General features: G+C 45.2%; 2 protein-coding genes across 6 annotated transcripts; one reads left to right on the top strand and one right to left on the bottom strand.

Annotated features, from left to right (window-relative positions):
• Window positions 1-225: 225 nt before the first annotated feature.
• Window positions 226-6,254, bottom strand: LOC110485353 (uncharacterized). Of its 4 annotated transcripts, none has more exons than XM_090195019.1 (3): window positions 6,169-6,254; window positions 3,904-5,573; window positions 226-2,787 (listed from the first exon to the last, which is right to left on the bottom strand). In XM_090195019.1, exons 2-3 carry the CDS (start codon window positions 5,182-5,184, stop codon window positions 889-891), a joined length of 3,180 nt encoding a protein of 1,059 aa, XP_090051145.1. In that variant the 5' UTR covers window positions 5,185-5,573; window positions 6,169-6,254; the 3' UTR covers window positions 226-888. The 4 variants fall into 4 exon arrangements, with proteins under 4 accessions (XP_090051145.1, XP_090051144.1, XP_090051147.1 ...); XM_090195018.1 differs by having other exon boundaries at window positions 3,904-5,597; window positions 6,169-6,252; XM_090195021.1 differs by having other exon boundaries at window positions 3,904-5,525; window positions 6,169-6,247.
• Window positions 6,232-24,821, top strand: LOC110516881 (uncharacterized). Of its 2 annotated transcripts, none has more exons than XR_016485610.1 (11): window positions 6,232-6,641; window positions 6,944-7,067; window positions 7,322-8,836; window positions 11,715-11,779; window positions 11,932-12,226; window positions 16,993-17,445; window positions 19,413-20,500; window positions 20,962-21,175; window positions 21,541-21,865; window positions 22,207-22,443; window positions 23,657-24,821. XR_016485610.1 is itself a non-coding variant. In XM_090195014.1 (11 exons), the coding sequence occupies exons 1-11, from the start codon at window positions 6,633-6,635 to the stop codon at window positions 24,622-24,624; spliced, it is 5,247 nt and encodes a 1,748-aa protein (XP_090051140.1). In that variant the 5' UTR covers window positions 6,232-6,632; the 3' UTR covers window positions 24,625-24,821. The 2 variants fall into 2 exon arrangements, 1 of the variants encoding a protein (XP_090051140.1); XM_090195014.1 differs by having other exon boundaries at window positions 21,541-21,819.

Raw genomic sequence — 24,821 nt, 5'->3', positions numbered from 1 at the left:
CATGCAGCTGACATGCGGTATTGTTAAATAATGGTGTAGTTTTCTTGGTATTTCTTATAAATGATTGTGATTGGTTCACATTTTACCGGTACGGTGTACCCCCACTATTTATTTTCCGGGTCGCGGTACCAGAGCACACCGGCTAACTTTGACCCCTGCCTAGGACCCTTATTTATTCATAAAACAAATTACTCAAAGAATTAAAATAATTACCCCAACAACATATCGTTGTCACCATTTTATTTCCGCCAGTTGAGGTTCGGCCATGAATTTTAAACACTTTTTTAAAAATGAACAACATATCCAAATATCAACTGGGAATACAAAACTCTGGAGATAAAATATGAACTTTGAGCAAAATAATTATTTTGAGACAGATAAAATACCATTATATTCCAAGCTCTATAAACAGCATATCAATCCTCAATGACTGAAAACCTGCTTCAATAAAATCATAACAATAATAAAATAAAATGGATCCTTCAATTCATTTCCATCTAGTTATCTACAAGGGATTGGACAGGTTTAATAAGCAAGCTTACCATTCACGGAGTGCATGGCAGGTTGGGTTTTTGGGACAGACTGAGTCTAGGTTCCTGTCCCAATACGTTAGAAATGCATCCTTCCTATCTGGGACAGGTCACTGATAGGTTACCAGGTAACAGATAGGTTACCAGGTAACAGATAGGTTACCAGGTAACTGATAGGTTACCAGGTAACAGATAGGTTACCAGGTAACAGATAGGTTACCAGGTAACAGATAGGTTACCAGGTAACAGATAGGTTACCAGGTAACTGATAGGTTACCAGGTAACAGATAGGTTACCAGGTAACAGATAGGTTACCAGGTAACAGGACACCGGACAACTTGGTAAGGTGTAAACAAGGTTACCATTGAATCTGTGATGGGTAGGGATAAGGGACATGCTGATTGTGTGGTGGGTAGGGATTAGGGAGTCTTGGGACAGAGACAGGCTGAGTTTGCCTGTGTGTCTCCTGATGTTTCTTCAGACTGCTCAACTGAGCAAAGGCTTTATCACACAAGCGGCACTGGAACGGTTTCTCTCCTGTGTGGGTCCGCCGGTGGTTTTTCAGGACATTCCCGTCAGCGAAACACCTCCCGCAGTCAGGGCATTGGTACGGCTTCTCTCCAGTGTGGATTCGCAGATGAAGATTGCAGTGACTCTTACTTGTGAATCTCTTGTCACAGTAAGTACAGCAGTAAGGTTTCTCACCCGCATGAATCCGGAGATGAAGTTTTAAACTCCCTGCCAGAGAAAAACTCTTTCCACACTGAGGGCAAAGGTAAGGCCTCTCTCCAGTGTGTATCCGCTGATGAACCAGTAAGTTACTTTTAGTGGAGAAGGTCTTGTCGCATCGGGAGCAGTGAACCCGGCTAGAGTGGGTCCGTAGATGATCCTTCAGAAGAGCCTTGGTAGAGAACTCCTCCCCGCAGTGGGGGCATGGAAGAGGGTCTTGGTGCCTGTGGATGGGACCCAGTGTCTCCCCCTTGTGGTTCTCCTGGTGATGCCGTTGTAACGTTTTTGTATGACGGAACTTCATCCCACACACCGAGCAGTGGTAAGGTTTTTCTTCTGTGTGAGTTCCTATGTGTTTCTTTAAATTTCCACGATCATTGTAACTGTTTCCACACTGAGGGCAGGAGTACGGTTTCTCCCCAGTATGGATTCTCAGGTGTCTTTTAAGACTGGCGGCCACAGGGAATCCCCTTCCACATTCAGAGCACACATGTGGGTTCTTCAGAGGATCACTTGGCGGGTGCCTTGTTTTTATGTGCGATTCCAATCTTGCTGCGGTTATGAAGCTCTTCTTACATTGACCACAGCGGTGAGGGTGATCTGTGTGAAAAACCTCCCGGTGATGTCCAAGGCTTTGTTTTCCAATGAATTGCTTCCCACATTCAGAGCAGAGGTAAGGTTTCACTGTGTGTTGTTTACCCATGTGACTTTTGATGTGTTTCTGTAAGTTTCCAGAATCACTGCAAGCCTTCCCACAATGATGGCAGACGTACGGTTTCTCCCCAGTATGAGTTCTCAGGTGTCTCTTAAGACTTCCAGCCTGATGGAAGCCCTTTCCACATTCAGAGCACACATGAGCTTTCTCTGCAGTCAAGTTCTCTCTCCTTCTCTGCAGGGACTGTATGTGTAGTTTTAGACTTCTTGCTGTGGTAAAATTCTTACCACAGTGATCACAGATATGAGAGCCATCTCCGGAGTGGGCTTGTTTGTATTCTTTAGCATTGCGAACGCTCTTCTGATAGGCAAGTCTCTTCACAATGACCTCCTCTCCTGGGTGAGTTTTTCTGATGTGTCTCTTTAAGTTTCCAGAATCAGTACAAGCCTTCCCACAACGAGGACAGACGTACGGTTTCTCCCCCGTATGAGTTCTCAGGTGTCTCTTAAGACAGCCGGCCTGTGTGAAACTCTTTCCGCATTCAGAGCAGACGTGTGGTTTCTCTCCAGACAGACACGGTAAATGTGTTTTCAGATTGGTAGCAGTGGCAAAATTCTTCCCACAGTGATCACAGATATGGGAGCCAGGCCTGTCTCCTGAGAGGGTTTTGTGTTGTTCAGCATAAGACCAGCTGTGGGGTTTCTCTCCCGTCTGTGTTGTCTTGTGTATTATATGGCTACTCTGCCCCGGTGTCTTCCTACAGTCGACTAGCTGCACGGACACCCTCTTCAGACCGCACAATAAGGTGCTACCGGGAGAGGCACCGGGGACCGCTACCGGGGACTCTGGGAGGGCAAAGTGGGGAGGTTTGTCCTAGAAAATCATAAAAAATAGAGATGGAATGAATCAGGGCAGGAAACACTTTCCAGCCAGTCGAGTCATTTTTGCAGAGAAAATCAAAAGTCTTTCCTTGATTCCTCTCATCTGTCGATCTCTCGGCATCCTTCTTAAAATACATTGGAGGATAAAGAGAAATAACCTAGAACCTTCTGTAATCGGCATCCTTCTTAAAATACATTGGAGGATAAAGAGAAATAACCTAGAACCTTCTCCAATGCATTTATAGAAGGAGGTCCAGGAATCAACGATGAGAGGACTCAAGGAAAGACAAACACACTTCAAGCAGAGGTCGCATTAACGCCGTTCTTTACGCATAAAAGGAAAGATAAAAAATATGTTGCGTTTTTTTGTAAAACTTCAGTAGGTTTCACTCCAAATCATGAATTTAAAAAACGGACACATTTTTTTGTGCTTCAAGTTGCACTTCCGCAATCGGATGAAATATCTTCGCTCTCTCGTCTTGACCAATTACATTCCACCACTCTGACTGCTGTGTGCTTCAGTTCAGTTACAATGCTTAAAGATTAACTTCAAAGCAAAACATCAGGACATGTATCTGGCTCCATTCTTTCTATGATAAACATTATAAATATGTTGGCCGTGCATCGTTTTGGTAAAATATACCCTGTTTTTTAGTGTAAAAGCTAATTTACTTGTGTGGCTGCTAGCCAAATAGCTTCAGTTGGCATCTGATGAAATGCATGTGAATTAAAACTGTAGTTGCATGTCTATTGATCACTCTATTGAAGTAAAAAAAACACTTCACTTTCAATATAAAAAGCAGGGGAAATGTTTTAAAAACGGTTGACTTTCAATATAAAAAGCAGGGGAAATGTTTTAAAAACAGTTGACTTTCAATATAAAAAGCAGGGGAAATGTTTTAAAAACGGTTGACTTTCAATATAAAAAGCAGGGGAAATGTTTTAAAAAACGGTTGACTTTCAATATAAAAAGCAGGGGAATTTTTTTTTAAACGGTTGACTTTCAATATAAAAAGCAGGGGAAATGGTTTAAAACACTTTATGGTCTGTGTTTTAAAAGAATGCTGATTTCTAAAAGCTAATGTTTAACAGGAATTTAAGTACCTACCTCTCTCACTCTCTGCTCTGGTGTGTGTCTCTCTGGAGACAACTCCACCTCCAGCCCATCGCTAGCCATCCAATCCCTGTCCTCCTCGTCCCAGTCTACAGCGTCATCGGATTGGCTGGGACTCATGGGCTCCGCCTTCAGTCCGTTGCTTGGCAACCAATCCCTGTCCTTAACGTTGCAGTCTGCAGCATCGTCATCATCGTCATCATCGTCATCGGATTGGCCGGGACTCATGGGTACAACGCTACCATTCTCCTGTATCCCTTTGAGGTCCTCTTTCAGTTGGAGTGACCAAGATGTTCCCTGCTCCTCCAATTTAATTGAATCCGTATTGTCCTGCATTTCCTCCACATTCCCTGTAGGGATGCTCCTCTGAGTGGCGAAACGCTCCACAACCATCTCTTCTACTGGGTGAGTTCTTCTCATGTGTTTCCTCAAGTTTCCACAGTCACTGTAGTCCTTTCCACACTGGGGGCAGACGTACGGTTTCTCCCCAGTATGAGTTCTCAGGTGTCTCTTAAGACTGGCAGCCACAGGGAATGCCCTACCGCATTTAGAGCACACATGTGGGTTCTTCAGAGGATCACTTGGCGGGTGTCGTGTTTTTGTGTGCGATTCCAGCCTTCCTGCAGTTATGAAGCACTTCTTACATTGACCACAGCGATGAGGGTGATCTGTGTGAAAAACTAGCCGGTGATGTTTAAGGCTTGATTTTACAATGAACTGTTTCCCACAATCCGAGCAGTGGTGAGGTTTCACTGAGGGATTCACTGTGTGTTGTTTAACAGTGTGCGATCTGATGTGCCTCTTTAATTTACTCTGGTCTGGTGTGTTGCTAAGCAACCCAGCTCCTCCCTCTTCATTCCATTCTTCATCGCAGTCGACAGCATCATCATCATCACATTGGCTGGGATGCAAGGGCTCCGCTGTCAGTCCGTTGCTCGGCAACCAATCCCTGTCCCCCTTGTTGTGTTCTTCATTGCGGTCTACATCCTCTGATTGGCCGGGACTCATGAGCGCACTGCTACCCTCCTCCTGTGTCCTCTTGATGTCCTCTTTCAGTTGGACTAACCAAGACATTCCCTGCTCCTCTGATTTCATTGAATCCGTATTGTCCCACATTTCCTCCATGACTTTACGCCTTAATAAGCGATGATTCATCCCTTTAATTTCAGAGCCATCTAATCCACAACGTTCACACAGGTAGCGTAAATTGTCCTCAGTTAAATTCCATAAACTCTTTTCGATTTTATCCATCAACGCTTCCTTCTCAGAACTCATTTTATCTCAGCAGAATTAGAATGTTTGTTTTTTTGTGTAAAAATAAAAATAACAACTTGCTATTGAATGGAGCTGTCACTACTGTGAGGTGTGTCTCTCTCCTGTGTATTCACAGGTCTCCTATATCTCCTGCCACACTGGGAGCTTCGGGAAGTGCTGCATTATGAGTCTCTGTCAAAGACAAGTTATTTCAGGGTCCGATCTTCTTCCTGTCACCAGAACAGTGGAATCCCTTGTGAGGTCACCTGTGGAATCCCTTGTGAGGTCACCTGTGGAATCCCTTGTGAGGTCACCTGTGGAATCCCTTGTGAGGTCACCTGTGGAATCCCTTGTGAGGTCACCTGTGGAAGCCCTTGTGAGGTCACCTGTGGAAGCCCTTGTGAGGTCACCTGTGGAAGCCCTTGTGAGGTCACCTGTGTAAACAGGACATATGGTGTAAAACAAAAACATTTTATACAGGCGTGCATTATGTATAGTGACATTCTATATTTGTCAAGTCCGTGAAACGTTGACTTTTAATTTACTGTCACTATTTTCATTTTTACTTAATAGAACAATATAATAAAACAAATATTAATGACAATCAAAATATTTTTGTAAGATATACATGAAATGTCAAGGTTCCCACGACGAGGGCTTGTATTTTGAAGCTAACTAACGTTAACTAGTGTAACACGAACATTAGGTACAACAGTAACTCATTGATTATATGTACAGTCACTCTGCCTTTATTCACCAAATAGAAAACTATCGTCGTTTTACTCCTTCGTCGACTCTGTTTTGAGCAGAGCTTCAAATTAGTTCGCAGGAGCTATTAGCTAGCCAACAGTACCAAGCTAAAAATGTATCTGTCTGATGATGAAACGTTACTTAGCTAACAGTTATGTAACCGTAACGACTAGCTAACTACACCGTTTGGACAAAGCCAATACCTAATGTTTTAATGACCTGATTTATTTAAACATTTCCCCATTCTCCCCTCACCGTTAACGCAATCAAAGAATGTCCATATCCAAACTATGTGGAATGGCGTCCAGTGACGGCATCAACTTCCGGGTTAGCTGCTGCCCCGGAAGTAGTTCTAGGCGGTTCTGTCAACATTAGCTAGCCTGCTTAGATAAACCTTACTCAAAAGCATTGTAGCTATAGTTATTTACAAATATATCTTCACTATAATTGGCGTAGATTATTTCCATCCTGTGATAACGTAGATATGGAACTATTAAACCAGACAGACATGAAGTTACAAACGACGAGTTAAGCTAACATTATTAGCTAGCTAAGTACCGTTAGCTAGCTCAGTATGCTATGCTAACTTAGCCTGCTATCTATTTTTGCAAAACAGCTGTGATTTCACTTAGCAAAGCAACATTTGAACTGATTGCTTGCTACAGCCAGAGAACCACATTTTCTCGGCTGTTTTTTTTGTTGTCGCTTCGGCTCACACAATGTATGAGGTGAGAAGTGAGCTTAAGCTAGCTAGTTGCCCTGAAACTAAAACATGTTTTGCTTGAGCCCAAAGCCATATATACAGCAGGTATAGATATAGCTGGTTAGCTAGTTATGGAAATACATAGCTCTGCTTTAGTAAACTCCATCGTCAATGTCTTGTTCAAGGTTAGCTTGTCATTTGTAGAAGTTGATATACATTTGTCAAGTAGTAAGGACTATTTTATCAAGTCAGTTCGTTATTAAGACCAAAACCAATGACATGACATTATCTTCTAGGCCTATCTCTGACTGTACTTTTTAAAATCAGGATTTTGATGAACCCCAGGCAAACCTACTGGTTCCTGACTGTGTCCATGGTGACCAGAGAACCAGCGGTCCAGAGATGGTTCCTAGGAGCCTTGACTACTTCAGTGACTTTCTAAGATTGAGAGGTAAGTTGGGTTGAGAAATTTCCGTTAACTTTAGTAGGTGGAGGATGAGGCAGACTGAATGTTTAAACGATCTGACTGTTGTTTAGGTCCAGCGTTAACAAAACAGTGCAACACTTACACAAGCTGGGATGTCCGAAACAGGGAAAGGGACTATAAGAAACACTTATTTTGTCTGCTTCAGTGTACACTAATGAATACACCCCTTTGGTTTCCACTCGAGCAATCCTGATCAGACTCTTCCTATATCCCCACAGGAGAGACAGGAGAGAGTTCCAGCCGTCACTCTGACAGTGAGGGGACAAGTTCTACCTCAGGAGAACCTGAACAACAGGAGGACAATCACACAGCCAAGAACACACACAGCTGCAGAGAGTGTGGAGAGGAGTTCCCTACCCAGCATTATCTAAGAAAACATCGTAACACAACACACACAGGAGAGAAGAAGACCAGTCCCAAACCCAGGAAGAGCTACAGCTGCCTGGACTGTGGGAAGGAGTTCCCATGTCCGTCTAAACTACAACGACACCTTCTGACTCACACAGGAGAGAGGCCCTGCTTCTGTTCTGACTGTGGGAAGAGTTTCACTCGGGAGGAACATCTGAAGACACACCAGCGGTTCCACTGTTCTAATGGGGAGGGCAGTCCCTCTATATCGGGAGATCCTGAACAGGCAAAGAACTGCTGCCTGGAGTGTGGAAGAGAGTTCTCTAGCGCTTACAAACTACGCAGACACCTGCTGACACACACGGGAGAAAAACCTCACTCCTGCTCCGTGTGTGGGAAGAGTTATACTTATCTACACACCTTGAAATCACATGAGCTGAAACACACCGGGGAGAAGTCTTACAAATGTTCCGTGTGTGAGAAGAGCTTCAACCAAAAGGGAAATTTGAACCAACACATGCTAGTGCACACTGGTGAGAAACCTTTCTCGTGCTCTGTCTGTGGCAAGTGCTTCACCCAGAAAGCCAACCTGACTGCCCACCAGCTCTCCCACACAGGAGAGAAGCCTTTCTCCTGTTCCGTCTGTAGGAAGGGCTTCACTCAGAAAGCATATCTTAAACAACACCAGAAACTGCACACTGGAGAGAAGCCGTACGCCTGCTCCGAGTGTGACAAGAGGTTCACCTTCTGTACATCGTTGAAAAGACACCAGCTGCAACACACAGGAGAGAAACCGGACTCGCTAAGTTTGAAAGAAATGCACCAGCAATCGCACGGCAAAAAAGTTGACGAGAGTCTCTCTGCATCAGCAGCAGAACCTGAACAACACCAGGAGAGTCTCTCTGCATCAGCAGCAGAACCTGAACAACACCAGGAGAATCACAAAACTAAGACGTCGTCTCACTGCTGCTCAGAATGTGGGAAACATTTTAAAAATGCATCGTCTCTACAGATCCACGTGAGAATCCACACGGGAGAGAAGCCATACCCCTGCCCCGACTGTGGGAAGAATTTTTCTACAAAAAGAAGTTTGAACTTGCACCAGAGGTCACACACAACAGAACCAGAGAAACCCATCCACTGTGAGGAGGATAACACATCACAGGGACAGCAGATGGTATCTGATAACCTACAGGACCTCTGTCAAACACTGGGGCTGAAGGCTAAAGTCGAAGAGGTGGAGGAAGAGGAGAAGGAAGAGGTGGGGGAAGAGGAGAAGGAAGAGGAGGAGGAGGATGGAGAAGGGGCAACGGATAATGCAGAGGAAGTTGGAGGGCTGATTAATTCTGATGGAGAAGAAGTTGACTGGGATTCTGTTCAACATAGTAAGTGGAGGCAGAACTCTGTTCTTTAGTTGACTGGGGTTCTGTTCAACATAGTAAGTGGAGGCAGAACACTGTTCTTTAGTTGACTGTGGTTCTGTTCAACATAGTAAGTGGAGGCAGAACTCTGTTCTTTAGTTGACTGGGGTTCTGTTCAACATAGTAAGTGGAGGCAGAACGTTGACTGTTCTTTAGTTGACTGGGGTTCTGTTCAACATAGTAAGTGGAGGCAGAACGTTGACTGTTCTTTAGTTGACTGGGGTTCTGTTCAACATAGTAAGTGGAGGCAGAACTCTGTTCTTTAGTTGACTGGGGTTCTGTTCAACATAGTAAGTGGAGGTAGAACTCTGTTCTTTAGTTGACTGGGGTTCTGTTCAACATAGTAAGTGGAGGCAGAACACTGTTCTTTAGTTGACTGTGGTTCTGTTCAACATAGTAAGTGGAGGCAGAACTCTGTTCTTTAGTTGACTGGGGTTCTGTTCAACATAGTAAGTGGAGGTAGAACTCTGTTCTTTAGTTGACTGTGGTTCTGTTCAACATAGTAAGTGGAGGCAGAACTCTGTTCTTTAGTTGACTGGGGTTCTGTTCAACATAGTAAGTGGAGGTAGAACTCTGTTATTTAGTTGACTGGGATTCTGTTCAACATAGTAAGTGGAGGCAGAACTCTGTTCTTTAGTTGACTGGGGTTCTGTTCAACATAGTAAGTGGAGGTAGAACTCTGTTATTTAGTTGACTGGGATTCTGTTCAACATAGTAAGTGGAGGCAGAACACTGTTCTTTAGTTGACTGGGATTCTGTTCAACATAGTAAGTGGAGGCAGAACACTGTTCTTTAGTTGACTGGGGTTCTGTTCAATATAGTAAGTGGAGGCAGAACGTTGACTGTTCTTTAGTTGACTGTGGTTCTGTTCAATATAGTAAGTGGAGGCAGAACTCTGTTCTTTAGTTGACTGGGGTTCTGTTCAACATAGTAAGTGGAGGCAGAACACTGTTCTTTAGTTGACTGGGGTTCTGTTCAACATAGTAAGTGGAGGCAGAACGTTGACTGTTATTTAGTTGACTGGGGTTCTGTTCAACATAGTAAGTGGAGGCAGAACTCTGTTCTTTAGTTGACTGGGATTCTGTTCAACATAGTAAGTGGAGGCAGAACACTGTTCTTTAGTTGACTGGGGTTCTGTTCAACATAGTAAGTGGAGGCAGAACACTGTTCTTTAGTTGACTGGGATTCTGTTCAACATAGTAAGTGGAGGCAGAACACTGTTCTTTAGTTGACTGGGATTCTGTTCAACATAGTAAGTGGAGGCAGAACACTGTTCTTTAGTTGACTGGGGTTCTGTTCAACATAGTAAGTGGAGGCAGAACACTGTTCTTTAGTTGACTGGGATTCTGTTCAACATAGTAAGTGGAGGCAGAACACTGTTCTTTAGTTTACTGGGGTTCTGTTCAACATAGTAAGTGGAGGCGGAACGTTGACTGTTATTTAGTTGACTGGGGTTCTGTTCAACATAGTAAGTGGAGGCAGAACTCTGTTCTTTAGTTGACTGGGGTTCTGTTCAACATAGTAAGTGGAGGTAGAACTCTGTTATTTAGTTGACTGGGGTTCTGTTCAACATAGTAAGTGGAGGCAGAACTCTGTTCTTTACTTGACTGGGGTTCTGTTCAACATAGTAAGGGGAGGCAGAACTCTGTTCTTTAGTTGACTGGGGTTCTGTTCAACATAGTAAGTGGAGGCAGAACTCTGACTGTTCTTTAGTTGACTGCGATTCTGTTCAACATCCTGGTAGTCTCATTATAACCCATAATACCAACCGATCTCTACAGGAGAGAGTCCTGGTTGTCTCATTATAACCCATAAAACCAACCTCTCTCTACAGGTGAGAGTCCTAGTAGTCTCATTATAACCCATAATACCAACCTCTCTCTACAGGTGAGAGTCCTAGTAGTCTCATTATAACCCATAATACCAACCTATCTCTACAGGAGTCCTGGTAGTCTCATTATAAACCATAATACCAACCTCTCTCTACAGGTGTCCTGGTAGTCTCATTATAACCCATAATACCAACCTCTCTCTACAGGTGTCCTGGTAGTCTCATTATAAACCATAATACCAACCTATCTCTACAGGTGTCCTGGTAGTCTCATTATAACCCATAATACCAACCGATCTCTACAGGAGAGAGTCCTGGTAGTCTCATTATAACCCATAATACCAACCTATCTCTACAGGAGTCCTGGTAGTCTCATTATAACCCATAATACCAACCTATCTCTACAGGAGTCCTGGTAGTCTCATTATAACCCATAATACCAACCGATCTCTACAGGAGAGAGTCCTGGTAGTCTCATTATAACCCATAATACCAACCTCTCTCTACAGGTGAGAGTCCTAGTAGTCTCATTATAACCCATAATACCAACCTATCTCTACAGGAGTCCTGGTAGTCTCATTATAAACCATAATACCAACCTCTCTCTACAGGTGTCCTGGTAGTCTCATTATAAACCATAATACCAACCTATCTCTACAGGTGTCCTGGTAGTCTCATTATAACCCATAATACCAACCGATCTCTACAGGAGAGAGTCCTGGTAGTCTCATTATAACCCATAATACCAACCTATCTCTACAGGAGTCCTGGTAGTCTCATTATAACCCATAATACCAACCTATCTCTACAGGAGTCCTGGTAGTCTCATTATAACCCATAATACCAACCGATCTCTACAGGAGAGAGTCCTGGTAGTCTCATTATAACCCATAATACCAACCTATCTCTACAGGAGTCCTGGTAGTCTCATTATAACCCATAATACCAACCTATCTCTACAGGAGTCCTGGTAGTCTCATTATAACCCATAATACCAACCTATCTCTACAGGTGAGAGTCCTGTCCGTGGCTCTGGTAGTGAAGGAGGAAGTCCCCTTACATCAAACATCAACAAGGTGGGAGACAATAATAACAAACATTTTAATAGGAGATATTGTTACCATTATAAACATTATTATTATATATTTCACTGTTCTATTGAACCCATTTTTGTTCCAACATGGTTTCCATGGTAACTTTACTAGAAACAGTCCCGTCTTTCTTCTAGGATCCTGGGGCTCAATCGGGGTCGACAGAGTCTCTGGGCCCTGACCAAAGACATGAGGAGGACATCACTCAAACACCTGGGATGAACATTCATATTGAACAAGAGGAGGAGGAGGATGGGGAAGAAGAAGAGGAGGAGGACGAGGAAGAAGAAGAGGAGGAAGAAGAAGAGTGGGAGGTGGAAGAGGAAGAAGAGGGTGAAGATGAAGAAGAGGAGGAGGAAGGGGAGGAAGAGGAAGTTGGTGATCTGTTGAATTCTGTAGTAGAACAAGCTTCCTGGGATACTCCTCATCTTGGTAAATCAAAGTCAAATCACATGTTATTGGTCACATACACGTGGTTAGAAGATGTTATTGGTCACATACACGTGGTTAGTAGATGTTATTGGTCACATACACATGGTTAACATGTGTTATTGGTCACATACACATGGTTAGCATATGTTATTGGTCACATACACATGGTTAACATGTGTTATTGGTCACATACACATGGTTAACAGATGTTATTGGTCACATACACATGGTTAGCAGATGTTAATGGTCACATGGTTAACAGATGTTATTGGTCACATACACACGGTTATCAGATGTTATTGCAGGTGTAGTGAAATGCTTGTGTTTCTAGCTCCAACAGTGCAGTAGTATATAACAAGTCATATCTAGCAATACACACAATCTAAAGGAATAGAATTAAGAATATATATATATATTTGGACGAGCAATGTCAGAGTGGCGTAGACTAATATACAGTAGAATAGAATACAGTATATACATATGAGATGAGTAATGCATAGACTAAGATACAGTAGAATAGAATACAGTATGTACATATGAGATGAGTAATGCATAGACTAAGATACAGTAGGATAGAATACAGTATATACATATGAGATGAGTAATGCATAGACTAAGATACAGTAGGATAGAATACAGTATGTACATATGAGATGAGTAATGCATAGACTAAGATACAGTAGGATAGAATACAGTATATACATATGAGATGAGTAATGCATAGACTAATATACAGTAGAATAGAATACAGTATATACATATGAGATGAGTAATGCATAGACTAAAATACAGTAGTATAGAATACAGTATATACATATGAGATGAGTAATGCATAGACTAAAATACAGTAGTATAGAATACAGTATCAAATCAAATCAAATTTTATTTGTCACATACACATTGTTAGCAGATGTTAATGCGAGTGTAGCGAAATGCTTGTGCTTCTAGTTCCGACAATGCAGTAATAACAAGTAATCTAACTAACAATTCCAAAACTACTGTCTTGTACACAGTGTAAGGGGATAAAGAATATGTACATATGAGATGAGTATTACATAGACTAAGATACAGTAGAATAGAAGACAGTATATACATATGAGATGAGTAATGCATAGACTAATACACAGTAGAATATGATAGAATACAGTATATACATATGAGATGAGTAATGCATAGACTAAGATACAGTAGAATAGAACAGAATACAGTAGATACATATGAGATGAGTATTACATAGACTAAGATACAGTAGAATAGAATAGAATACAGTATATACATATGAGATGAGTATTACATAGACTAAGATACAGTAGAATAGAATACAGTATATACATATGAGATGAGTAATGCATAGACTAATACACAGTAGAATAGAACAGAATACAGTAGATACATATGAGATGAGTATTACATAGACTAAGATACAGTAGAATAGAATACAGTATATACATATGAGATGAGTAATGCATAGACTAATACACAGTAGAATATGATAGAATACAGTATATACATATGAGATGAGTAATGCATAGACTAAAATACAGTAGAATAGAATACAGTATATACATATGAGATGAGTAATGTAAGATATGTAAACATATCCTGTTTACAAGTGGTGACAGAAAAGTGAGTTAAAGAACGTGTTCATCCCAAATGGCACCCTATTCCCTTTATAGGGAATGCGTGGCCACTGTTTTCACACAATAGCATGTACGCTACATGCCACGGTAGTGAGGGAACTCTACTCATACTGATGAGTCCTACCTCATGCCACGGTAGTGAGGGAACTCTACCCATACTGATGAGTCCTACCTCCTGCCACGGTAGTTAGGGAACTCTACTCATACTGATTAGTCCTACCTCCTGCCACGGTAGTGAGGGAACTCTACCCATACTGATGAGTCCTGCCTCCTGCCACGGTAGTGAGGGAACTCTACCAATACTGATGAGTCCTACCTCCTGCCACAGTAGTGAGGGAACTCTACCCATACTGATGAGTCCTACCTCCTGCCACGGTAGTGAGGGAACTCTACCCATACTGATGAGTACTACCTCCTGCCACAGTAGTGAGGGAACTCTACTCATACTGATTAGTCCTACCTCCTGCCATGGTAGTGAGGGAACTCTACCCATACTGATGAGTCCTACCTCCTGCCACGGTAGTGAGGGAACTCTACCCATACTGATGAGTCCTACCTCCTGCCACGGTAGTGAGGGAACTCTACTCATACTGATTAGTCCTACCTCCTGCCACGGTAGTGAGGGAACTCTACCCATACTGATGAGTCCTACCTCCTGCCACGGTAGTGAGGGAACTCTACCCACACTGATGAGTCCTACCTCCTGCCACGGTAGTAAGGGAACTCTACCCATACTGGTGAGTCTTACCTCCTGCCACGGTAGTGAGGGAACCCTACCCATACTGATGAGTCCTACCTCCTGCCACGGTAGTGAGGGAACTCTACTCATACTCATGAGTCCCATCTCCTGCCACGGTAGTGAGGGAACTCTACTCATACTGATGAGTCCTACCTCCTGCCACGGTAGTGAGGGAACTCTACTCATACTGATGAGTCCTACCTCCTGCCACGGTAGTGAGGGAACTCTACCCACACTGATGAGTCCTACCTCCTGCCACGGTAGTAAGGGAACTCTACCCATACTGGTGAGTCTTACCTCCTGCCACGGTAGTGAGGGAACCCTACCCATACTGATGAGTCCTACCTCCTGCCACGGTAGTGAGGGAACTCTACTCATACTCATGAGTCCCATCTCCTGCCACGGTAGTGAGGGAACTCTACTCATACTGATTAGTCCTACCTCCTGCCATGGTGGTGAGGGAACTCTACCCATACTGATGAGTCCTACCTCCTGCCACGGTAGTTAGGGAACTCTACTCATACTGATTAGTCCTACCTCCTGCCACGGTAGTGAGGGAACTCTACCCATACTGATGAGTCCTGCCTCCTGCCACGGTAGTGAGGGAACTCTACCAATACTGATGAGTCCTACCTCCTGCCACAGTAGTGAGGGAACTCTACCCATACTGATGAGTCCTACCTCCTGCCACGGTAGTGAGGGAACTCTACCCATACTGATGAGTACTACCTCCTGCCACAGTAGTGAGGGAACTCTACTCATACTGATTAGTCCTACCTCCTGCCATGGTAGTGAGGGAACTCTACCCATACTGATGAGTCCTACCTCCTGCCACGGTAGTGAGGGAACTCTACCCATACTGATGAGTCCTACCTCCTGCCACGGTAGTGAGGGAACTCTACTCATACTGATTAGTCCTACCTCCTGCCACGGTAGTGAGGGAACTCTACCCATACTGATGATTCCTACCTCCTGCCACGGTAGTGAGGGAACTCTACCCACACTGATGAGTCCTACCTCCTGCCACGGTAGTAAGGGAACTCTACCCATACTGGTGAGTCTTACCTCCTGCCACGGTAGTGAGGGAACCCTACCCATACTGATGAGTCCTACCTCCTGCCACGGTAGTGAGGGAACTCTACTCATACTCATGAGTCCCATCTCCTGCCACGGTAGTGAGGGAACTCTACTCATACTGATGAGTCCTACCTCCTGCCACGGTAGTGAGGGAACTCTACTCATACTGATGAGTCCTACCTCCTGCCACGGTAGTGAGGGAACTCTACCCACACTGATGAGTCCTACCTCCTGCCACGGTAGTAAGGGAACTCTACCCATACTGGTGAGTCTTACCTCCTGCCACGGTAGTGAGGGAACCCTACCCATACTGATGAGTCCTACCTCCTGCCACGGTAGTGAGGGAACTCTACTCATACTCATGAGTCCTACCTCCTGCCACAGTAGTGAGGGAACTCTACTCATACTGATGAGTCCTACCTCCTGCCACGGTAGTGAGGGAACTCTACCCATACTGATGAGTCCTACCTCCTGCCACGATAGTATGGGAACTCTACCCATACTGGTGAGTCTTACCTCCTGCCACGGTAGTGAGGGAACCCTACCCATACTGATGAGTCCTACCTCCTGCCACGGTAGTGAGGGAACTCTACTCATACTCATGAGTCCCATCTCCTGCCACGGTAGTGAGGGAACTCTACTCATACTGATGAGTCCTACCTCCTGCCACGGTAGTGAGGGAACTCTACTCATACTGATGAGTCCTACCTCCTGCCACGGTAGTGAGGGAACTCTACCCACACTGATGAGTCCTACCTCCTGCCACGGTAGTGAGGGAACTCTACTCATACTGATGAGTCCTACCTCCTGCCACGGTAGTGAGGGAACTCTACCCATACTGATGAGTCCTACCTCCTGCCACGGTAGTGAGGGAACTCTACTCATACTCATGAGTCCTACCTCCTGCCACAGTAGTGAGGGAACTCTACTCATACTGATGAGTCCTACCTCCTGCCACAGTAGTGAGGGAACTCTACCCATACTGATGAGTCCTACCTCCTGCCACGATAGTGAGGGAACTCTACCCATACTGATGAGTCCTACCTCCTGCCATGGTAGTTAGGGAACTCTACCCGTACTGATGAGTCCTACCTCCTGCCACGGTAGTGAGGGAACTCTACCCATACTGACCCACTGAACTCTCTTCTCTCCACAGGAATGAGTCCTAATTCCTGCCACGGTAGTGAGGGAACTCTACCCATACTGACCCACTGAACTCTCTTCTCTCCACAGGAATGAGTCCTAATTCCTGCCACGGTAGTGAGGGAACTCCACCCATACTGACCCACTGAACTCTCTTCTCTCCACAGGAATGAGTCCTAACTCCTGCCACGGTGGTGAGGGAACCACCTCAACACCAGGAGCGGTGGAACGACAACACCGGGAGAAAGAGAAGACACGGGCGACCAAACGGAAGAAGAGTCCAGGACAAAAGCAACCGAAGAAAAAAGAGACACCGAAGAAGGAAAAGAATCCGAAGCAGAAGAAAGCCAAGATGACCCACCGTTGCTTTAAATGTGGAGAGGGATTCTCCCGCGTCTACGACATGCTCTTACACCAGACCATTCATATAGATGGCACGACCATGTTCAAAACCAAGAAGGTTCACCGCTGTTTAACGTGTGGATACGAAGCATCCGATGCACATAAACTGATGATGCACGAGCGGATACACACGGGAGAGAAGCCTTTCCAGTGCTCTGTGTGCGGGAAGAGATTCGCTCAGAAAGGAAATCTGAAAATACACCAGAGTGTGCACAAAGGTGAGAAGTCGTACATCTGACCAGTTGACCCAACTCTGGAAATATCTTTGTCCTCTTTAAAAGGTGAGAAGTCGTACATCTGACCAGTGACCCAACTCTGGAAATATCTTTGTTCTCTTTAAAGGGATACTTTGGGATTTGGTATTGAGGCCCTTTATCTACGTCCCCAAACTCTTGGATACCATGTTTATGTTTCTGCTTGCAGTTTGAAGGAAGTTGCTGACTGGCGGCAGCACAACTGACTTGCCTAGTGGAATAAAGGTTCAGTAAAACATCTAAAAATAATAATAATTGCTAACTAGCGTAGCGCTAACGCTAGTTGGCATTGGCTCACAAAACAACCTCTAACTTCCTTCACACTGGACACGGAGACAGAAAAATGGGATCTACAAGTTAATCTGACTGGTGAAGTAGATGAAAGACCTCGTTGCCAAAATGCCAAAGTATCCCTATCCGGATAATGTCACTGTTGTAAAAACAAAATGTCAGATATTACACATCAATAAATGGTTTTAGTTCAGTTTAGTTAGGTGTGACTAAAGAGGTGTCAGTGTGGGCAGAAGGTGTGACTAAAGAGGTGTCAGTGTGGGCAGAAGGTGTGACTAAAGAGGTTTCAGTGTGGGCAGAAGGTGTGACTAAAGAGGTGTCAGTGTGGGCAGAAGGTGTGACTAAAGAGGTTTCAGTGTGGGCAGAAGGTGTGACTAAAGAGGTGTCAGTGTGGGCAGAAGGTGTGACTAAAGAGGTGTCAGTGTGGGCAGAAGGTGTGACTAAAGAGGTTTCAGTGTGGGCAGAAGGTGTGACTAAAGAGGTTTCAGTGTGGGCAGAAGGTGTGACTAAAGAGGTGTCAGTGTGGGCAGAAGGTGTGACTAAAGAGGTGTCAGTGTGGGCAGAAGGTGTGACTAAAGAGGTTTCAGTGTGGGCAGAAGGTGTGACTAAAGAGGTGTCAGGCGGAAGGTGTGACTAAAGAGAAGAGGTGTCAGGCAGAAGGTGTGACTAAAGAGAAGATGTGTCAGGCAGAAGGTGTGACTAAAGAGAAGAGGTGTCAGGCAGAAGGTGTGACTAAAGAGGTGTCAGGCAGAAGGTGTGACTAAAGAGGTGTCAGGCAGAAGGTGTGACTAAAGAGGTGTCAGGCAGAAGGTGTGACTAAAGAGAAGAGGTGTCAGGCAGAAGGTGTGACTAAAGAGAAGAGGTGTCAGGCAGAAGGTGTGACTAAAGAGAAGAGGTGTCAGGCAGAAGGTGTGACTAAAGAGGTGTCAGGCAGAAGGTGTGACTAAAGAGGTGTCAGGCAGAATGAGTGACTAAAGAGGTGTCAGGCAGAAGGTGTGACTAAAGAGGTGTCAGGCTGAAGGTGTGACTAAAGAGGTGTCAGGCAGAAGGTGTGGCTAAAGAGAAGCGGTGTCAGGCAGAAGGTGTGACTAAAGAGAAGAAGTGTCAGGCAGAAGGTGTGACTAAAGAGAAGAGGTGTCAGGCAGAAGGTGTGACTAAAGAGGTGTCAGGCAGAAGGTGTGACTAAAGAGGTGTCAGGCAGAAGGTGTGGCTAAAGAGAAGCGGTGTCAGGCAGAAGGTGTGACTAAAGAGAAGAGGTGTCAGGCAGAAGGTGTGACTAAAGAGGTGTCAGGCAGAAGGTGTGACTAAAGAGGTGTCAGGCAGAATGAGTGACTAAAGAGGTGTCAGGCAGAAGGTGTGACTAAAGAGGTGTCAGGCAGAAGGTGTGACTAAAGAGGTGTCAGGCAGAAGGTGTGGCTAAAGAGAAGCGGTGTCAGGCAGAAGGTGTGACTAAAGAGAAGAGGTGTCAGGCAGAAGGTGTGACTAAAGAGGTGTCAGCCAGAAGGTGTGACTAAAGAGGTGTTAATTAATATCGTCCTGACCCCAGTCATTATCTGAGTAGGGTGATACTGGTATCGTCCTGACCCCAGTCATTATCTGTTTAGACTTAACATGAACTAACACTATCTTCCCCCATGCAGGAGAAGTCAGGAATCCCAGTTTCTGGCCTGACATTGTGGAGAGGCTTCCTACAATAGGTGTCCCAGACCAATACCATGACAACCACACAGCTAAGCCAATAGGAGTTCTGGACCAATACCATGACAACCACACAGCTAAGCCAATAGGAGTTCTGGACCAATACCATGACAACCACACAGCTAAGCCAATAGGTGTCCCGGACCAATACCATGACAACCACACAGCTAAACCAATAGGCGTTCTGGACCAATACCATGACAACCACACAGCTAAGCCAATAGGAGTTCTGGACCAATACCATGACAACCACACCGCTAAGCCAATAGGAGTCCTGGACCAATACCATGACAACCGCACAGCTAAACCAATAGGAGTCCCTGACCAATACCATGACAACCACACAGCTAAGCCAATAGGAGAGGAATGCCAAACTCCATCAACTCTACAGATACACATGAGAACTCACACTGTAGAGAACCAGTCTAATCCGCAGTGCCCTCTCTGCGGGGCAGAGTTCTCTCAGAAAGGCCTCCTGGATGATCACCTGATGATCGCCCACTCCCATGAGAAACCAGAGAAGCCTTACCCCTGTCCAGACTGTGGGAAGAGATTCTCCAGCAAGAGTTACATCAAGATCCACCGGAAGATCCACAGTGGGAAGATCTCTTACCGCTGCGCCCAGTGTGATAAGACTTTCCTGTCAGCGGAGGGGCTCAAGAAGCACGAGAGCGCTCACCGAGGAGAGAGACCGTACCGATGCCCTGCGTGTGGCAAGTGTTTCAAACAACAATCCCAGCTGACCTGTCACTTCAAGATCCACACCGGAGAGAGGAGCCATCTCTGCTTCCTGTGTGGGAAGAGTTTCGCCAGAGAGTTTGACCTACGGGTGCATCTCAGAGTCCACTCTGGAGAGAAGCCCTACCAGTGTCACGAGTGTGGCAAGAGCTACAGGTACAGAGCAGGCATCCGGTCACACATGCAGCAGATGCACCCTGGGAAGCCTATAGTGGAACCAACCCCACCCATCCCCACAGGTCCTCGCTACGGCAGTGGAGGAAGTGGTCTTCCTACATCCCTCATCAGAAAGGTATGTGCTTTGGTTTGCTGTGAGCTGATGCTGTCACTTTTAGGTTTTGTTTTAAGGGGGGGGGGGTTCACTTTAAAATCTAGAAGTTTATGGAATTGGTTTGGGTTTATGGTTAGAATGGGTGGGGTTTAGGTTAAAGTTAGGCATAGATTTCTAGGGAGTTTTAGGGAGTCCTTTCTAGGGAGTTTTTCCTAGCCACCGTGCTTCTACACCTGCATTGCTTGCTGTTTGGGGGTTTTTAGGCTGGGTTTCTGTACAGCACTTTGAGACATCAGCTGATGTACGAAGGGCTATATAAATACATTTGATTCGATATAGCCAACCGCCACTCAAAATCTCCACTTCCTGTTTGACAAGGAAGAGAAAGGCAGACGAGGTTGAACGTTGCCCTGGGAAACCCTACAACAAACATTATGTTACTATTGACTGTTAGCCAAGAATGACTTGTGTTTTCATTGTAGGATCCTGGTGACCAATCCAGCCCCAAAGCTATAGAGGCCCAGGGTCCTGATCCAAGCCATGGCAGCAAGGCGTCCAGTCAAACACCTCGGTTGAAGGCCAGAGCTGAAGAAGAAGAAGAGGAGGAAGAGGAGGAGCAAGAAGAAGAGGTGAACGTTGATGGTTCGGGAAATTCTGAAGAAGACGACGCCAGTTGGAAACCTGCTCTTCGTCTTGGTAAGTGGAGGTAGAATGTCAACAGAACATCATTCAACTATAGCCTGTTAATTTGGCTGTGTTTAAAATGTCACCCAGTCAACAGAACATCAACTATAGCCTATTCATTTGGCTGTGTTTAAAATGTCACCCAGTCAACAGAACATCAACTATAGCCTATTCATTTGGCTGTGTTTAAAATGGCACCCAGTCAACAGAACATCAACTATAGCCTGTTAATTTGGCTGCGTTATAAATTGCATCCTGTCCCCTATATAGGGCTCTGTTCAAAAGGCAGTGCCCTAAATAGGGAATATAGCGTGCCATTTGGGCGACGGACAATGTATTTGACCAATCCTTTAAACCCATTCTCTTTGGTCACACAGCCAAGACCGGTGGCGGTGGTCCCTCTGCATCGGGACCACAGAGAAAACACCGGAAGAAACAACCGGTCAAACGGAAAACCAGCGTCAAAGAAGGCAAACGGAAGCAACCGAAAGCCAAGAGGTTTAACAACCGTCGTTGCTTTAAATGTGGAGAGGGATTCCCCCGGGAATATGAGCTGTTGCTACACCTGCAGACACATCTAGATTACAACTGCTACGTGTGTGGAACGCCGTTCGACAACCAACAGCTGCTGCGGAGACATCAGGAGGAGCACGCCGGTAAGAGAGCCTGTGATGGAGACGCACGACGGCTTACGTCATGACTGTAAGCACTATTTTGTATAGCCTTTCTGACGGGTTACTAGTGAATTCACTGTGAGTAGGTTGTGCCTCAAATGGCACCCTATTCCCTACGTAGTGCACACTAGGGGCCCATAGGCTCTTGCAACCGAAAGGTTGCAAGTTCAAATCCCCGAGCTGACAAGGTACAAATCTGTCGTTCTGCCCCTGAACAGGCAGTTAACCCACTGTTCCTAGGCCAGTTAACCCACCGTCATTGAAAATAAGAATTTGTTCTTAACTGACTTGCCTAGTTAAATAAAGGTAAAAAAAAAAAATAGGGAATAGGATACCGTTTGAGATAGACTAACTGTGTGTTTGTTCCAGAGGAGAGTCTGGGTGTGTTCTCTGGTGAGGCAGCAGGAGGTCCAACTACAGGACAGCGGCGGGGGAGAGGGAAGAGGACCCACCGATGTCCGACCTGTGGCAAAGAACTATCCGATGCGTCCAAGCTGAAGTTGCACGTGAGAATCCACACCGGGGAGAAACCGTACTGTTGCTCCCTGTGCGGGAAGGGTTTCACTCAGCCAGGGAACCTGAAAACACACATGAAAACACACAGAGGTGAGAGAGACTTTGGAAAGACGTTCAGCAACGTATCCTGATGTTGTGGTCCACGTATAATTAACATTATAGCCAAACAGGTTTGTAACCTAATACAGTGTCTCCGGAAAGGATTCACTTGACCCTTGACCTTTTTCCACATTTTGTTGTGTTACAAGGTGGGATTGGAATGGGTTTAATTGTTCCTTTTTTTAAATGGTTATAAACACAAAATACTCTGGTCAAAGTGGGAGACAAATTCAAAGTGTAATTACTAACTTCACTGTGCTCAAAGGGATATTCAGTGTCTGCTTTTTGATGTTTACCCATCTACCAATAGGGGCCCTTCTTTGCGAGGCATTGGAAAGCCTCCCTGGTCTTTGTGGTTGAATCTGTGGTTGAAATTCACAGCTCGACTGAGGGACCTTACAGATAATTGTAGGTGTGGGGTACAGAGATGAGGTAGTCATTCAAAAATGATGTTAAACACTATTATTGCACACAGAGTGAGTCCATGCAACTTTATTATGGGACTTGTTAAAGCACATGTTTACTCCTGAACTTATTTAGTCTTGCCATAACAAAGGGGTTGAACACTTAACTGACTCAAGACATTTCAGATTTTCATTTTTAATTAATTTATAAGAACTTCTAAAAACGTGGCGTCATTACTCTGACATCATGGGGTATTGTGTGTAGGCCAGTCACACAACATCTCACATGTCTCCATTTTAAATTCAGGCAGTAACACAACAACATGTGGGAAAAGTCAAGGTGGTGTGAATACTTCCTGAAGGCACTGTACTGAAGGCACTGTACTGAAGGCACTGTACTGAATGCACTGTACTGAAGGCACTGTACTGAAGGCACTGTACTGAAGGCATTGTACTGAAGGTACAACTCCAACTCTGGAAACCCTCCTGTAGGTTTTAACTCCAACCCTGTTCCTGGAGAGAAACCCTCCTGTAGGTTTTAACTCCAACCCTGTTCCTGGAGAGAACCCCTCCTGCAGGTTTTAACTCCAACCCTGGAACAAAAACCTACAGGAAGGTATCTCTCCAGGAACAGGGTTGGATTTAAAACCTATAGGAGGGTATCTCTCCAGGAACAGGGTTGGATTTAAAACCTACAGGAGGGTATCTCTCCGGGAACAGGGTTGGAGAGCCCTGATATAGGGAATAGGGATCCGTTTTGGTGCCACAACCTAAATGTCAACCTTTTATCGTCCCTGCAGACGGGAACCCCAGTTTGTTGTCCGCTGGTGGGTTAGGTCCCTCTACATCAAGAGGTCCTGAACACCACCAGGAGAATCACACCGTCGCTGCATCAGCAGCTCAGGAGAACTTCAACTGTCCAGATCTACCGTCAGCGCAGAAACACATGACGTCTCAGGACAGCGGAGAGAAGGCCTCTTTCTTCTGCTCGCTGTGTGGGGAGCAGTTCTCTGAGAAGGCACCGTTGGAAGAACACCGGTTGGCTCACAACAACAAGAAGCCTTTCCCCTGCCCTGACTGTGGCAAGAGGTTCCGCAGTAATTACTACGTTAAGATCCACATGCGAATGCACACCGGGGAGAGGCCTTACCAATGCACCGAGTGCGGGAAGGGCTTCATCACAGAAGAAGGGCTGAAGAAGCACGAGAGCGCTCACCGGGGAGAGAGACCCCACCTTTGCCCCGAGTGCGGAAAGCGATTTAAGCAACAGTCCCAACTTACATGTCACTTCCGTATGCACACCGGACAGAAGAGCCACCTCTGCTCCGTCTGTGGGAAGAGTTACTTCAGAGAGTTTGACCTCAAGGTTCACCTCAGAGTCCACACGGGAGAGAAGCCCCATCAGTGTGAGGAGTGCGGGAAGAGTTTCTACTATCTACAGGGGCTCCGGCAGCACCAGAGGACCCACGCTCCCAAGCCCATCGGACCGACCCGCCAGCTAGGCAGGCCTAAGCAGTCGTCCATACCGAACCAATCACCCAGGACGGGAAGGCCCACGCCAGCTCCTAGAGTAGAGAGACCCACGCCTCTACCCAGAGGGGAGAGACCCACGCCTCTAGGCCTACCTAGAGTTGAGAGTGATCTGGAGAGACCCATGCCTCTAGGCCTACCTAGAGTTGAGAGTGATCTGGAGAGACCCATGCCTCTAGGCCTACCTAGAGTTGAGAGTGATCTGGAGAGACCTCACTGGCAGTACTGGCACCTTTAAATGGGAAATCTTCCATTTTCAACGCCGATAGAATTATTGGAGGACCAAAACAAGCCGATACCGATTAATCGGCCGATTTTTATATATATATATGAGTGTGGTAATATTTGTAATAATGACAATTACAACAATGCTGAATGAACACTTATTTTAACTTAATATAATACATAAATAAAATCTATTTAGTCTCAAATAAA

This window comes from Oncorhynchus mykiss, chromosome 13 (assembly GCF_057628025.1).
Source record: "Oncorhynchus mykiss isolate SJ-2025 chromosome 13, ASM5762802v1, whole genome shotgun sequence".
In the NCBI taxonomy this organism is placed as follows: domain Eukaryota; kingdom Metazoa; phylum Chordata; class Actinopteri; order Salmoniformes; family Salmonidae; genus Oncorhynchus; species Oncorhynchus mykiss.
The sequence above is the reverse complement of the archived record's forward strand: the minus strand, read 5'-3'. Positions and strand labels throughout refer to the sequence as shown.

What these genes read in the sequence shown, in the direction of transcription:
- LOC110485353 (XM_090195019.1), bottom strand. Translation starts at nt 5,184, where the DNA reads ATGAGTTCTGAGAAGGAAGCGTTGATGGATAAAATCGAAAAGAGTTTA. An exon ending in CAGAGCAGAGAGTGAGAGAG is followed by an intron (nt 2,788 to 3,903) that starts GTAGGTACTTAA and finishes ATGATTTTCTAG; the next exon opens with GACAAACCTCCCCACTTTGC.
- LOC110516881 (XM_090195014.1), top strand. An exon ending in CTACATCCCTCATCAGAAAG is followed by an intron (nt 20,501 to 20,961) that starts GTATGTGCTTTG and finishes TTTTCATTGTAG; the next exon opens with GATCCTGGTGACCAATCCAG. An exon ending in ACATCAGGAGGAGCACGCCG is followed by an intron (nt 21,820 to 22,206) that starts GTAAGAGAGCCT and finishes TGTTTGTTCCAG; the next exon opens with AGGAGAGTCTGGGTGTGTTC.